This window comes from Cynara cardunculus (genome assembly GCF_001531365.2).
Source record: "Cynara cardunculus var. scolymus isolate 2C chromosome LG 11, CcrdV1, whole genome shotgun sequence".
Lineage (NCBI taxonomy): Eukaryota > Viridiplantae > Streptophyta > Magnoliopsida > Asterales > Asteraceae > Cynara > Cynara cardunculus.
In genome coordinates, this window is record NC_037538.1 from 13,549,413 (window position 1) to 13,563,974 (window position 14,562).

At 33.9% G+C, this 14,562-nt stretch overlaps 1 protein-coding gene across 1 annotated transcript in view; it reads left to right on the forward strand.

Annotated features, from left to right (window-relative positions):
* Positions 1-4,001: 4,001 nt before the first annotated feature.
* LOC112521096 overlaps positions 4,002-14,562 on the forward strand; it is a 44,651-nt gene continuing 34,090 nt past the window's right edge. The window contains exons 1-4 of the mRNA XM_025129772.1: positions 4,002-5,079; positions 7,800-7,915; positions 10,366-10,574; positions 12,713-12,832. Of these exons, the coding sequence (XP_024985540.1) occupies positions 4,232-5,079; positions 7,800-7,915; positions 10,366-10,574; positions 12,713-12,832 (1,293 nt within the window). The 5' untranslated portion in view covers positions 4,002-4,231. The remainder of the gene's footprint in view (positions 5,080-7,799; positions 7,916-10,365; positions 10,575-12,712; positions 12,833-14,562) is intronic.

Genomic DNA, 14,562 nt, shown 5'->3' on the forward strand with positions numbered 1-14,562 from the left:
GCTTAGAGGGGTTTTCTTCTGGTTTTTTCTTGGGTTCTTCTTGTCTCTGCCTTAGAGACTTTTTGTATGGTTGCTGGCCTTTTCTTTGAATAAGATTTGGGTCGCTCTCGGGGGGGTGATGGCATTGCCGAAGCTCCTTCCTTGGGTGTTCCTTTTTTTTGCTGTTCAAAAAAAAAAATTTATCCTTGATCTTTTTTTGTCGAACAATAAAATCTTGAAATCCATCATCGTTATCGCTCACCATCTCAACTTCTAGAGTTGACACTTTAAGTATTTCGTCAGTTTGTTGCACTAACATCATTTCATCTTCTATAATCATATTATAAATAATGATATACAGTGTTATTATATCAGCCAATACTTTTTTCCTCTGTGAATCTATGTTATTGTATTCGGTTTTATATTATTATCTTGGTACAAAACTATAGCTAATATTATGTTTTTAAAAATTTTACTGATGAAATTTCATTTAGTTTAATGTTTTATGATTTTACAAATGTTTTCTTCTATATGTTTAAGTTTTGTCGACCAAAATTATAATAACCATATTTTTATTTTTGCGAAATTTCAATTTTTTCAATATAATTTATAATTTGAAAACACAAAAATAACTGAATTATAAAGTAAATACAAGATACTACTTAATATATTAAATTATTAATCAATAGACTTGGGAGACCTGTGAGACCAACCTGCTTTCGTGAAACTAGTGAAACCGGTTTTTTACACTTGAAACTTCACAGCAAACGCTATGAAGGTAACCTTTACAGTTTTTTTGCTGTGAAGGTTCGATTTTTTTTTTTTTTTACATTCACAACGTTTTGTTGTTAAGTTTTAAGTGTAAAAAAAAATAGTCTCACGTGTCTCATGAAAACAGACTGGTCTCACATGAACCCAATCCTTGATCAATATATATATATATGCTTATAATAAATAAGTAGTTGGCGTGACATATGTTATCTTATAGTGAGCTGATTTTAGTGTTTTTCCGTCTAAACACATATCTAGACATAATTTACATTAGCAGTTCAATTAGACTCATTTGATTGACACATGTTCTCTTATTCAATCAATCCCACTAATTTATGATGCAATTGATTTTACTATTGGGTTAATTAATTCATGTGGTACCTGATTCCCGAAAAAAAAAAGATTTATTTATAAGTTTAAATTCAATTTATCAATATAGTTTCATTTTTAAATTCAATTTTATTATAGAGTTAAATTCATTTTAACTAATTATTGATATAGTTTTGTTTTCAAATTCAAGTCTGAAGAGTCATTCTTCACAGTAATTGAGAGAAGAAGAAGATCATGAAGTGGGAAACAGGATCCTACTATGAAGTCTTCATTTTCAGACTTAAAAGTCTGAACTCTGAAGTGTTATGTATATGAGTTATATGTCCGAGCTCTGTATCTGAGCTTTGAACTCAAGGTCTTCAGACTTTGAAGACAAGTCTGAAAGACTTAGTCTTGTAAGCACAATTCAGAGATAGATAATATATAAAACTTATACTTAGGCTTGTAACATTTTCTTGACCTAGAGGCTCTGGATAGATTAACCTGAGGCTCTGGTTGAACGAACATTGCACTAGCCTCTACGATGTTTCTGGTCATGAAATATTTGGAGTTTGGGAAAACTCAAAACATGAACATCGTAGATCAGTGTGTTAGCTGTCAATAGAGACTGGATTCAACTTTTCTGGAGCTCATACACATGAGATATGATCGATTTAGCATAGACACACAGATCTATCGAGCAACTTCTGGTTCAACGTGTTAGCTTTTGGTCGAGAACGTATAATGATCCAATACAGAGCTTTGGTCCTTTGATATAGAGGCTCTGGTCCTTTCATACAAAGCTCTGGTCCTTCAATACAGAGAAGCTCTGGATCTTCGATTACGAAGCAGATCTAGCTCTATGCACAACAACTTTGCTTCAACACACTACATTCAACTTCAACGTTACTTCAATGATCATTCATATATATAAGATACGTTTCTTGACATGATTTATTTTCTTTAAATTACCCCGTGTAATACACGGGTTTGAACCTAATATATATATGGGTTCTAGTGAAAAATAAAGTTATATATATATAATTATAAAAACTCAATATAATATTAATATTTTACAAAGAGGCCAACATTTTTTATCTCTAAAAATATACAAAACATTTTTTTTTGGTTTATTTATTTTTAATGTTACAATGATGAGTTGGAATTGAAATCACCTTCTCTTTAATGTTTTCAATGATGGATTGGAGATTCTTGTAATTTTTGGTTATGTTTAAGTAAAAATATTATTTATGACAATAAAATAATAAATTCAAGTGTTAGTTATGATTATAAGTCACTTGTTAAACCATAAACACCCATTTAACAAACAATTAATACCATTTGTGATTTGAATTAATAGAAATTATAATGATTACAAAATATAATTATATAATTGAGAAATTATATTAGTTAAAATAAAAAATAAAAAATATAGCATCGTTTTTAAGGCAAAAGATCGTGTGAGAAGTAAAGTTAAAATAAGAAGAGTAAGAAATTATCTGGAACCTTAATCATCTTTAATCTTAAACCCATTTATGAATCGTGTTTAATATAAGAATTGATCTGGATACTTAAATGTTTAAACTTTATACCTTTGGTACCAAAATAAAAGTTTTAAAAGTATGTTATTCAAGTTAAAGTATTTTATTTTCTCATGGAATTTGTACTTTTAAAAATATAAAAAAGTTTTTTCTCCATTTTAATTTTTATTTTAGAAAAACCAGTCGGACTCAAAATCCTTAAAATAATATTAAAATATTTCTTCATTTCATCAATTACAACTAATTTATAATAATTAGAACACGAAAAATATTACAAATTAAAAATCCAAGTTTATTATTTTAATTTTTATTAAAATTCAACCCAAAATACGTAGTATCGATAAACACGTGTATTTTAGGTTTGACATATTTACCCCCACGTGTACCGCCATACGCCAGTTGGCTAATATGTATCACACAAGTAACCAGATTTTAAATTCCCCACCTAACCACTGCTTTTTGATTCACGACATATCTTATTTTCCATCATATTCAAATTTTATCACTTTGTCGGACTTAAAATAAATCATATATAATTATTATAAATAAAATAACCATTTTATTTTTAATTATAAAAAAAAGAAATTTTACCAACCAAATTAAAATAAACCAAACCAAAAAAATCCTGTAAATCTCATTAAATTATCGATCTTAGGGGTCGTTTACCAAACATTTACCCTGTAAGTGTTTATCGGTAAAATTTAACACTATCATTTACTTATCGGATAAGATTTTAGTACACCAAAAAGGTATCGTATGCAATAATGTACCCGGTAAATGTTTACCATGGTAAGAGTCGTTACCCTCACTTACTGGGTAAAACTCTTGGTTCTTGTCTCGCTCTTATTGAGTAAGATTATTGATCCTTACCATATTCATCCGGTAGGATAATGTGATTTGGTGTTCACTTACCGAAGTAAGCGTTTGGTAAATGACCTCTTAGTAATATTATATATTTTTATAGGTTGGTTTTAATAAAGGGCATGTATGGATAAAAAAGTTTGTATGAATTAATTTGTTTGTATAAATTAAAATATATATATTTTTAAAAATTGTTATTGATAAATATAAATATCGAAATTAAAATACTCCTAAAATAGAAAAGTTTATTGCATTTCCACGTGCAAATCACGTGTAAATCATCATAACTTGGAATTTTAAACAAGAGAGTTGTTGGTGCTTTTGACTTGAAGACGTCACCTTATGGCCATTATCATTTTCCAGAGTTTAAATTGATGATTTCAGAGTTATGTACGTATTTTAATGCATACAAAACAAGTCTCTAAGGCAATAATGCATTTAAATTAGAAGTAGTTGCTCTGTCAAAAAGAGATTCAGCTTTCTTGAGGAATTTAACTGCTTTTTTGCCTACCAAACACACATAGTCTCACACACACACAAACCTCCTTTTGGAACAAAACCATTCTCTAGGGTTTTCGCATAATCCCTTTTTCATAATCATAAATTCCCGTTTCTTGATTATAATTATGCAGCGGATGATCATGTTATTGATTTAGTTCATCTAGTTTGGATTCTTATAGTGGGAGTTTGAGTGGTTTTGTGTTGTTTCCTTTTGTTGCACATCTCCGATGCAATTGATGTAATGACGCATCATCTTCAACTATCTGGCAATGGAGAGGCATATCTTTTCGATAATCGTAATGTTTTTGTTCGTGGCGGTCGTAAAAGACACTATCCAGTTCAGTTGGGGATTGGGTATGGATGATGGGGAAGGTTATGACGGTAATTTAGGAGAGAATGATGACGGGTTTATAAGCCTTTTTCATCATGATTACTCGCCGCCTGTGCCGCCGCCGCCACCGCCGCATCCGCCGTCGGCGACTTGTGAGGATGACCTTGGCGGGGTTGGGTCGTTAGATACTACTTGTGAGGTAGTTGATAGTTTGAATTTAACCCAAAGTATGTATATAGCAGGGAAGGGAAACTTTTTTATCCTTCCTAATGTGACTGTCAGTTGTTCGGTTGTTCCAGGGTGCGAACTTGGCATAAACGTTGCAGGTGACTTTAGTTTAGGCGAAAACGCGCAGATTTTTGTTGGTTCGTTTGAGCTTGAGGCTGCAAATGCAAGTTTTGCGAATGGGTCTCTTGTGAATACCACTGGTTTAGCTGGTGATCCGCCGGAGCAAACTAGTGGGACCCCTCAAGGGCTTGATGGGGCTGGTGGAGGTTATGGAGGAAGAGGAGCCGCGTGTTTGATGGATGACAAGAAGCTTCCGGATGATGTATGGGGAGGCGATGCATATTCATGGTCGACTTTACAGATGCCATGGAGCTACGGAAGTAAAGGTGGGACTACAAGTAAGGAGGTGGATTACGGTGGCGGTGGTGGTGGGAGGATAAAACTTGTGGTTAAGAGTCATATTGAGATGGATGGTAGTTTATTAGCTGAAGGTGGAGATGGGAGTGTGAGGGGCGGAGGTGGTTCAGGTGGCAGCATCTTCATCCAGGCTTATAAGATGTAATTTCTTCACTTTTATTGAATTCTTCTAATAATATCTAGGTTATGTAGATTGCATGTATAAGATGTGTTCTTTTTTCTTGCTATTTACTTTGCAAACATATAGATTATCGAATTTCCATTTAGCAATGCATACTTAATGTGAAGGGTTTGGAAACCATTTGCTTTCAACAAAATGGAACTGCCTATATGCTTGTAGGGTTCATCATTGGAACTTTGTACACTAGACTCTCAGAAACTATGACCACTAACATGACCATGGGAGCAGTGAAACTTTCTCAATATCCTTACTTGGTTTTGTGAGCCACACAATAACTTAAAATACAACGGGCTCATACATTGTGAACTAGAAGCAGTTCTTTATCATTATAATCATCCTCCTCCAATCATCAATTTTCTAGACGTTATTTTTTAGCAACTTCAAAGAGGTGAAGTGGATATAATACACTGTTGAAGCCCAAAGCACTTGTGATTTCTAAGCTTGAAATGTTTGGTAAGGTTTTATGATTTAGCATAGATTGGGAAAGATTGAAGAAGATTAGATAGTTGTAGAATACAATATCGAGTAGAAGAGTTTTAGACAAGGATGATATTTGTGAATTTGCTTTTTTTGTAATTACTCGTAAATGGGAAGTTAGCTAGTAGTAATTCATCCCTTCTCTTTCAAATGCCTATGATATAAGATATTTTTCTCGTGTCCTCATGCACCACTTTGGTTCTGAATGATCAAATATGGAATTTTGAGTTAGAAAGGCTGTGTGCATTTATGTGGAGATCCTTTTTCAATTCTTTTTGGAGCACTCTTTTTTCTAGATGATGTTGCAATAAACTGGAAAAAGTTGGTTTTTTTTTTTCCTTTTACTGGTGCGCTTGTTTAAATCAGTTACTGGATGTCCCAAATAACACCTCCGATTTTTTTTTATCGCCATGATAAATCACTATTGCTTTAATGGAGATGTAGTTATAGTCTTATAGATCGGTATACATAACCAAGTTAAACCTCATTACTGAAGAAACCATCTTCTAAACCTTCATGTTTATAACTTCATCCTCTCCTAGCTTGCACGATTGTATCTATCTACATTAATAAGCTTTTAGTAGAACTTTTGACTGAAATTTTGTTGGCAATTAAACAATCATTTTAGTAACATTAGAAATCTGATGTTACCTTCTCTAGATGGATGTTATGTTCTAGAGTAGAATATCAATTGCGGTTTTTTTGTTTGTTTATTTAATTACCTTAATAATGATGTATTAGAATTGATGTTTGTATTCATTTATAAAGTAACCAACTCCCTAGGGAAGAGTTCAATTTTCATCAAGTATGCAACATATGTTTTCCACATGGTTATATTATGTTTGATATCTTGACGACTTTGTTGCATGTGTCTTTTTCTTTGTATGGTTGGTCATGACAAAAGGCTAGTCAAAGCAGGCAGGTTGGCAAGTTTTGTGTCATCTTCGTTTTGTTGATGGAGAAGAACCTTTTATTATCGCGGTTATATTGCAATACAAGTAAAATTTTGGTCAAGCAATCCAAAGCTAAAACTTTTCTCCTGCTATAACCCCTATGTTATCTACTTCGTTTGATGGATGATGCTTTTATTGTTCCCCAAAAAAGTAAATTGCAAATTTGAAGAAACATCTAACTGTATAGTAATTATATACTATAAAAATAGATTAAAACACCCTTCCAAGTGTGTTATCATATTCAAGTTCTGCTTTTTGAAGTAAACTGGCACTTGGGTCCCTTTCACAGATCTTCTAGAAAAGGGTATGTAATGGAAATCACATTTGGTGATAGACTTTCTAGTAGTGCCCTGGGAATTTTCCTTTTGGAGTTTGTAGGTACAAGGCTTGCAAACGTGGCACCAACTTCAAAAAAGCCATGACATGGGGCAGTAGAGCAAGGTGCTTGCCATTTTCGTAAATCCAAAAAAATATAAAATGCCATTACACCTGTATTTGGATAAAAGTAGGATTACTTGATCATTTCTTGGTAGTCCGTTGCAAAAAGCAACAATGCATCTTTATGTTTTATAAAAAGATACATAATATTAACACATCATTGGTTATGATGATATACAATTATAAATTGAAAAACTAACACTAAACATTATTGATATTCTTTCTCAATTATTTCTTTTATTATTCCACACATACATTCCATAGATGTTACACATGTTTATCTCTAAATTATGTGAACTTATGAATGTCATAACCATGCATTCTTGTTTCTAATGAGCCCCAAAGTATGCAGGGTACAAAATATTAGAAGCTGATTTTTAGTTTGGACCACAATATATTTTGAAGGTACAAGACCACTTGACTTATTGATCCTGCCTAATCTTTTGCAACAGTTAATTCATTGGTTGGTTGGTAAGCAAAGCGGTAAGGGAACACTTGCCTCCTAGCAATTGATTAAGCTACCCTAAGCGGAGATTTTTGCATAAAAAACTTTCTCCACTTTTTTTTTTTTTTGATATAATGAAAAAGGTAAATTGTAAAAGTCAAAACTCTATTAGGCTTCTTTGCTAAGCATGCAAATTTGATGGGGCTAGTCTGTGGCCGTGGGATTATAATATTCATTTCACATGACAGTTTAATAATGTTAATCGTGCCTCTTTTGCTTGGTGTAATTCTTTTAATTGCGTTGACGTTTGAGGTATCAAATGTATGTAATACAATCTGACTGAAATTGATCTTATTCATATGTGCAGGATTGGAAGTGGTAATATAAGCGCTTGTGGAGGTGACGGTTTTGGTGGTGGGGGTGGAGGAAGAATTTCTGCGGATGTGTTTAGCAGGCATGAAGAGCCTAAAATCTTCGTCCATGGTAGGATTGTTGCATCCTTGTGTTCTAATTTTATAGTTCGAGTACATCATGACCTTTAATTTGCAGGTGCTTGTATTTTTCCTTCACTTCTTTCTTTGGTTCGGGTTGGACTCTGTTTTTGAGCTAATAGTAGTTTATGGCTAGAGTTTCGGGGACTGCTGCATTTGCGCTCCAAGGTTTATTTATTGATGATCAAAATGGCATGCTGTTAGCAGTTTCAGTTGATGAATCATCTTAGACTTGGAAGATAACATTTTAGTTGTGTTATGCCACTTATTTTACAAGAGGGCGCTGAGCTTATATCATTTCATAACCTTAGGATTCCAAAAGTTGAGATCTTTCTGTTCCCCATCGTGTTCGTCATCTTTGACAAGTGATACAGAACATAAAACTATACCTTTTTTATTCTGCATTTGCATCTCACCAAATTAGAAAAATGGGAACAGTAGGAAAGAAGAAATCTAAAACGATAATTCCTCTTTATATGTGTATATGGAAGGGAAAATGAATATTTTTTGTACTTTGTGTGTCAAAATTTGTTTATTATGAAATCATAGTTTATTCGGATCAACAGAAGTGGTAACACGTTGAATCTGTTGGGTCAGGAAAGAGAGGAAGGTGGTGATGAAAATTATGATATATATAAAATGTCGTCTACACCAACTTATGCCAACATTCTTCTTCCATCTTATCAACTTTGTTATACTTACCCCAATGTGCCTTCTTTGGTGGCCATGATGCAATGAGCGGTGGGTTGTAGGAGTACTGGCATAGAGCCATAGACTACATTGATCCTAATATCATCCTTTCCATGGAGGCAAATCTTTGCCTGTTAGGTTAGAAGATAACAAGTTACAAAGGTGGGGCGTAGGAGTACTAGCATAGACTAGAAGTGGTTAAGCTGCCTTAGCTTGAAGTTTAATGAACGGATAAGTTAGGATTGGAACTCTCCTGCCACGTATTTCTACATTCTCAAGTGACCCTAAGGGCTTCTTTGATGGCTATGCTGCAATGGGGTTTTTTCCTTGGGGGGGGGGGGGGGAGGTTAGGGTGAGCTAGAAGCAGTGAAGTTGGCTTTGGCTTGAAGTTCGATGGATGAATGAGTTAGGATTGGAAGCTCCAGCAATGTATTTGTAAATTGTCGAGTGATGGTGACATAATGTAGAGGGCGAAGAAGCATAGTTGCTAAAACAAGCAAAGTTTTTCAGTTTAGGACCCTTAGGTAAGGAAGTCCACTTGATTTCCCTCTCGTTTTTTGGCTCTCCTTCAAGTTCTTCTTTTCATTTCATTCGGGCTGTTTTCAATCTTTTTAAATCCCCCTTAAAAATTTTCTGTATAACTGTGGCGTCTAGATAAGCTTCCCAAATCTTTTCCTCAAGCAGGGGGTCTTCTCGTAAAACAGCCTCTCTACCTCTTAGGTAGAGGAAAAGTCTGTAAAGTCTGTGTACATCTTACCTGCCAAGACTTTACTTCTATGTGGGATATACTGGGTTTGTGTGATTTTATTTTTAGGCAAGGAAGTCCACTTGAGAATCCCTGAAAACCATATATTGTTGAAAAGAGTTAAAGCCCAAACTGATAATGAGTTGCAATTTTGGATCTTCAATTGCCAAGAAGTAAACCTTAGATCCCCAAATCCTTGACCCATAAATGCAACTTACCATTTGTTGTAGGGGTAACGAGAAAGATCTTAACTAACCCCTTCTCTTTTATGCCCATCCCCATGGTCTCCATAAACCTGACCTCCTTTCTACCCTCATAATTAACCTTTCATTTTTTTTAATTTGCATGCTTGATTTCCCTCTTTTAGGCATTGCAAAAACAATACTGTCATTGAGATCCATTCCTGTAATTTAAATGCAAAATCCATCTTAAGTGGGCAATTCCTCTTCAAGCAATAATGCATGATGGGTTAATATCCTATTCAACGTATTGGGCATTTGTGTAGCATAGGAAGATGAATTTTCTAGGCAGGGTTGTCAATGGTTAGGTGGTCTCATACGACCCATATGCACACGTAGAAACATGTATGAATATATACATAACTCAAGCTTCATGTATATGCTAAACAAGGACTCAGTAATTATGTCAATGACTGTTCATTGAGATAAAATTTTATGAGTATTCTCCTATATCTTCAACATGGAAGTGTCAAACACAATAATTCCACAAGCTTGCATATATTTATAAACATTAACAAATGAACTTCTTTTACATTCTATTGAATGTCATAGACAAAATGTCAAGTTGAAAACAGATAAATAACGCTAAGTTTCAGCCAGTGTGGCTAATTTCATCATGTTTTTGGCTTAATGTGTATGCAGCCTTGGTAACCGGTATGTGGTATTCCAGTATTCAGGGACATATTATTCGTCTTACTGAAATGAAGTTTGAACTAAATTATATTTGACTTGTGCAACATGACTCAAGTCTCATATTAATTATTGCAGGTGGTAATAGTCTAGGCTGTCCGTCAAATTCGGGTGCTGCAGGAACTTTTTATGATGTTGTAACCCGGAGCCTTACAATTGATAATTTCAACATGACAACTGACACAGACACACTTTTTATGGAGGTCGCATATCAGCCTCTTATGACAAATATTTTTATTCAAAGTTTTGCGAAGGTTTCTGTCCCCCTGCTTTGGAGTCGTGTCCAGGTCAGTGAAATATAGGTTAATTTTAGCAATTCGTTATATATTCAGCTCTGTTTTATTTGATAAAAAATTATTTAGCGCGGCATGTTCATTGCGGTTACCTCAATGCACATTAGATGCCTAACATTCATGCTTCATACTTTCTTGAGTAAACTGTCCTTGTTTCTGAAGTTGGTAAAGAGAAATTTCTTTAGGGCAAATTGCATGAAAATGTTAAACATACTTTATTATCATTCCTATTTTGGGTAATGTACTTTGAAAACCATCATTTTGGTACCTGAGATGAAACATCTCAAACATTTAGGTACCTGATTTACCTAAGGACATGAAAATGCTGATTAGGATCAGGTTATTACTGACGTGTCATTAATTATTTTATATCTGAAATGCCAACTAAACAAAATTATTCCATATCATTATTTTTCAAATGTATATTTTGTAAATTCTGTATGGAAGACAAAAAAAATCCATGTCATTATGTTTTTACAGATTGTAAATGTTTTTTAGTAAACAAAAAATTGACAATTATTTTTTTAGTTTTTAGAACTTATATTTTTTAAAATGATTTGTGTGAGATTTTCTTAATGGAAAGATAATTCTAAAGAATGTAAAAGTTTTTTTTTAAACAAAATTATCAACTATAAACAGTAAACAAATATTAGTAAGCTAATAAACAAAAGTGAAACTTTTTATTTATATAAATTTCATTTTAACTTTTTACTAGAATTTTATTTGTGAAATTTGCCTTAAAAAAGTTAACAACAAACCATCTTCAAGACCCTAATCTCCAACCTATGTTCCCTGCCAATGTATCATCTTGACCCTCTAGTCATCTTAAACCATTGTGAACGAGTATACGAAACCCACTTCAACCCTTATAATCATCATGATACCGTCGAGAAGAAGTCTCGGTGGCAAAATCTTTCATGATGTTTCGGTTTTCTCCGGCGATCTAAAGAAGAAGATGATGAGACCCCATTAAAGCTTGAATAATTTGGTATCTCGATTCCGGCGAAGACGTTTCAAGCTTTGGCCAAGGTTGCAAGCATGATGAGCTCCAAAATGAGAAGAAGAATAGAAGAAACAAAACGAATGACAAAGACTCCATTAATAGGACGGTGGTGATTGTGAATTTGTTCTTTTAAAACTAATTGTGTATGTGGTTGAATGTTCATGCTATTCATGTTCTTGTGTATGTTTTTAAAATCTAAAATGCAATTACTAAAAATCTAATAAAAATTAAAACCAATTTTACGTAAAAAAAAGCCATATCATCTGCCACATCATCATGGTAAATGGTTAAACCGGTTAATCAGGTACTTAAAAGTTTTAGATGTTACATCTCAAGTACCAAAATGAATGTTTTAAAAGTACATTCATAAAATAGGAATCAAATGAAAGTACGTTACATTTTCATGCAATTTACCCATTTCTTTATATTTTATTTTCACTCAAATTTTATCCGATAATTCTACTTGAAATCTATTCCCTTTAAGGCTTTGGTAAATTATGCAGTGTATCCGTATTTGTTGCATGCTCTTGTGGTTTAAGTGGTTTTATGTTCAAAGTTGTTCATTCATGTGTTGGTGTTCATATTTGGATAATACATACACACAAACACACACAGATATGTGTCTTGTGTAATTGTATTGTGTAGCATGAGCCAGTTATATCTGTTTTGCACCGTCTTCTCTCATTGTGTTGTTAAATTATGACTTATCCTTACATTTTGATTGTTTACAAACACCGTCTCAGACCTCAACATGCATTATGCTATGAGACTCTTTTAAGATGTTAAAGGCTTCATTTTTATTCTGTTCTGCGCTCTTCCTGTTTAGGTAAGACATCAATGGTGATGGTGAAGGGTTGGAAAAGATAGTTAAGCTCTTTCTAAAAGTGGAATATCAAACAACTATGATAATGTACTACACATCTTTACTTTAGTGATGCGCCTTGTGGCTTGAGAAAAATTCTTGGCATGACTTGTCTAATTTTGGTTAGAAGATGCTTAACACTTTTCATTTTGTAATACGGAGTAGTTTATTTTCTGTTTTTTCTTCTTTGAATTTTAATTTTCTTAAGGAGCTACATTCATATTGTATGTGTGATCATGCCATTTATCTATTATGATGCTTCATTAGGTTCAAGGGCAAATTAGCGTCCTGGATGGAGGTATCTTGACCTTTGGGTTAGCGCATTATGCTGTATCAGAATTTGAGGTACTGGCAGAAGAGCTACTGATGAGTGATTCTATAATCAAGGCAAGCAACTACCTTATCCAACTTTGTTATTTGATAGCATCTTCTTTATCATTAAAAACATGGACATAAGTCTTGTTTTACATGCTCTCATTGATGTCCCATATTATTTTAATGTCCACAAAACACTTGTCCTTAAACCAAACATTCCTTCACAAGTACTTTGTGGGCAAAGATTTCTGAATGCCAAACACACTAAATATTTGCAAGCAAGGTTGTGTGAAGAATCTAATGAGACTGTATATACATCTGATGCCTTTATCTCTTGGGTCGATTGTCTGTTGAGTGCATTGTAGACTCTATTGCTAGGAATATGGTTCAGTTTGAAGTTTACAATCTCATTATAATCGGAAGGCTAGTTGTGCCGCGGTTGAATGTGTCTATTTCTTATATTTTGTCTTTTCTATTTAGTTATATGACAATGTTATAAGGGTTGCAAGAAAAGAAACCCACTTTTCATAAAAGAAAAATTATTGCAGAAATTTTAGTTCCATATGACCTTTTGTAGTCGTTGCCCGACCAAATCTTATACGATTGAAAAGATTTGGCATCTTTTTTTTCCAGTGGATATTGAAGAGAAATGAATGAATTCTTCTATGTAATAAATTCGACAATGCAATGTTGTTGTATACCCAACACACAACAGTGAAAAAGGAAATATATCACACTAATTGCCTAATTGGTTGTGACTCCCTTTCAAGCAATGTGTTTGATTAACAATGTATGATACCTCGACGTTGTATGTAACCGTTAGATCTCAGCAAATTAGCTAAACCAAGCCTATGGGGACTGTTTTAGCCCATACAATGCTTTCTTCAGTTTGTTTACCCTTTGTTCATCACTATCATTGAATCTTGGTGGTACTCATATAATCCTTTTTTTCTCATTCACCATGTTGAAATGCATTTTTCATATCATACTGCTATAATTCCCAATCAAACTAGGTATAAAACTTGATATTGATTGTATTGATTGAAAAATAATAATAATGTGATACACCTTATATAGGTAAAACTAATTACACTTTGGACCCTAGACAATATTAATAATATAAACTAGACTAGTTGACTTAGTCTAACATTCCCCCGCAAGTTCAGCGCGGCTAGCAATCTGCAACTTGGACCGTAGAAACTCAAACTTCTGAGAAGGCAAGGGCTTTGTAAAAATATCAGCAATTTGGTCGTCTGTAGAGATGAACTTGACAATTAGTTTCCCTTGAGTAACTTGTTCACGAACAAAGTTATAGTCTACTTCAACATGCTTGGTACGAGCATGAAAGACGGGATTAGCTGTGAGATATGTTGCGCCAAGATTATCACACCAAAGAGTAGGAGCCTTGCTATTTAATCCAAGTTCCTGAAGAAGAGACTTCAGCCAAATCAACTCAGCAACAATATCTGCAATGGCCTTATACTCGGACTCTGTTGAAGATCGAGAGACAGTTTTCTGCTAGCGAGCAGACCAAGAAATAAGATTCAAGCCTAAGTAGATAGCATATCCCCCCGTGGATCGACGATCGATTGGGCAACCAGCCCAGTCAGAGTCTGAGTAAGCTTGAAGATTTTGGTTCCAATGAGAATCAGAAAAGGCTTGAAGTTGATAGCCCGTGTTGTGACGAATCCACAAACCCAAATTGATGGTGCCCTTGAGGTAACGTAAGATCCGTTTTACTCCGGCCCAATGATTTTCAGTCGGAGCATGCATGAACTGGCAAACTTTATTGATTGCAAAGG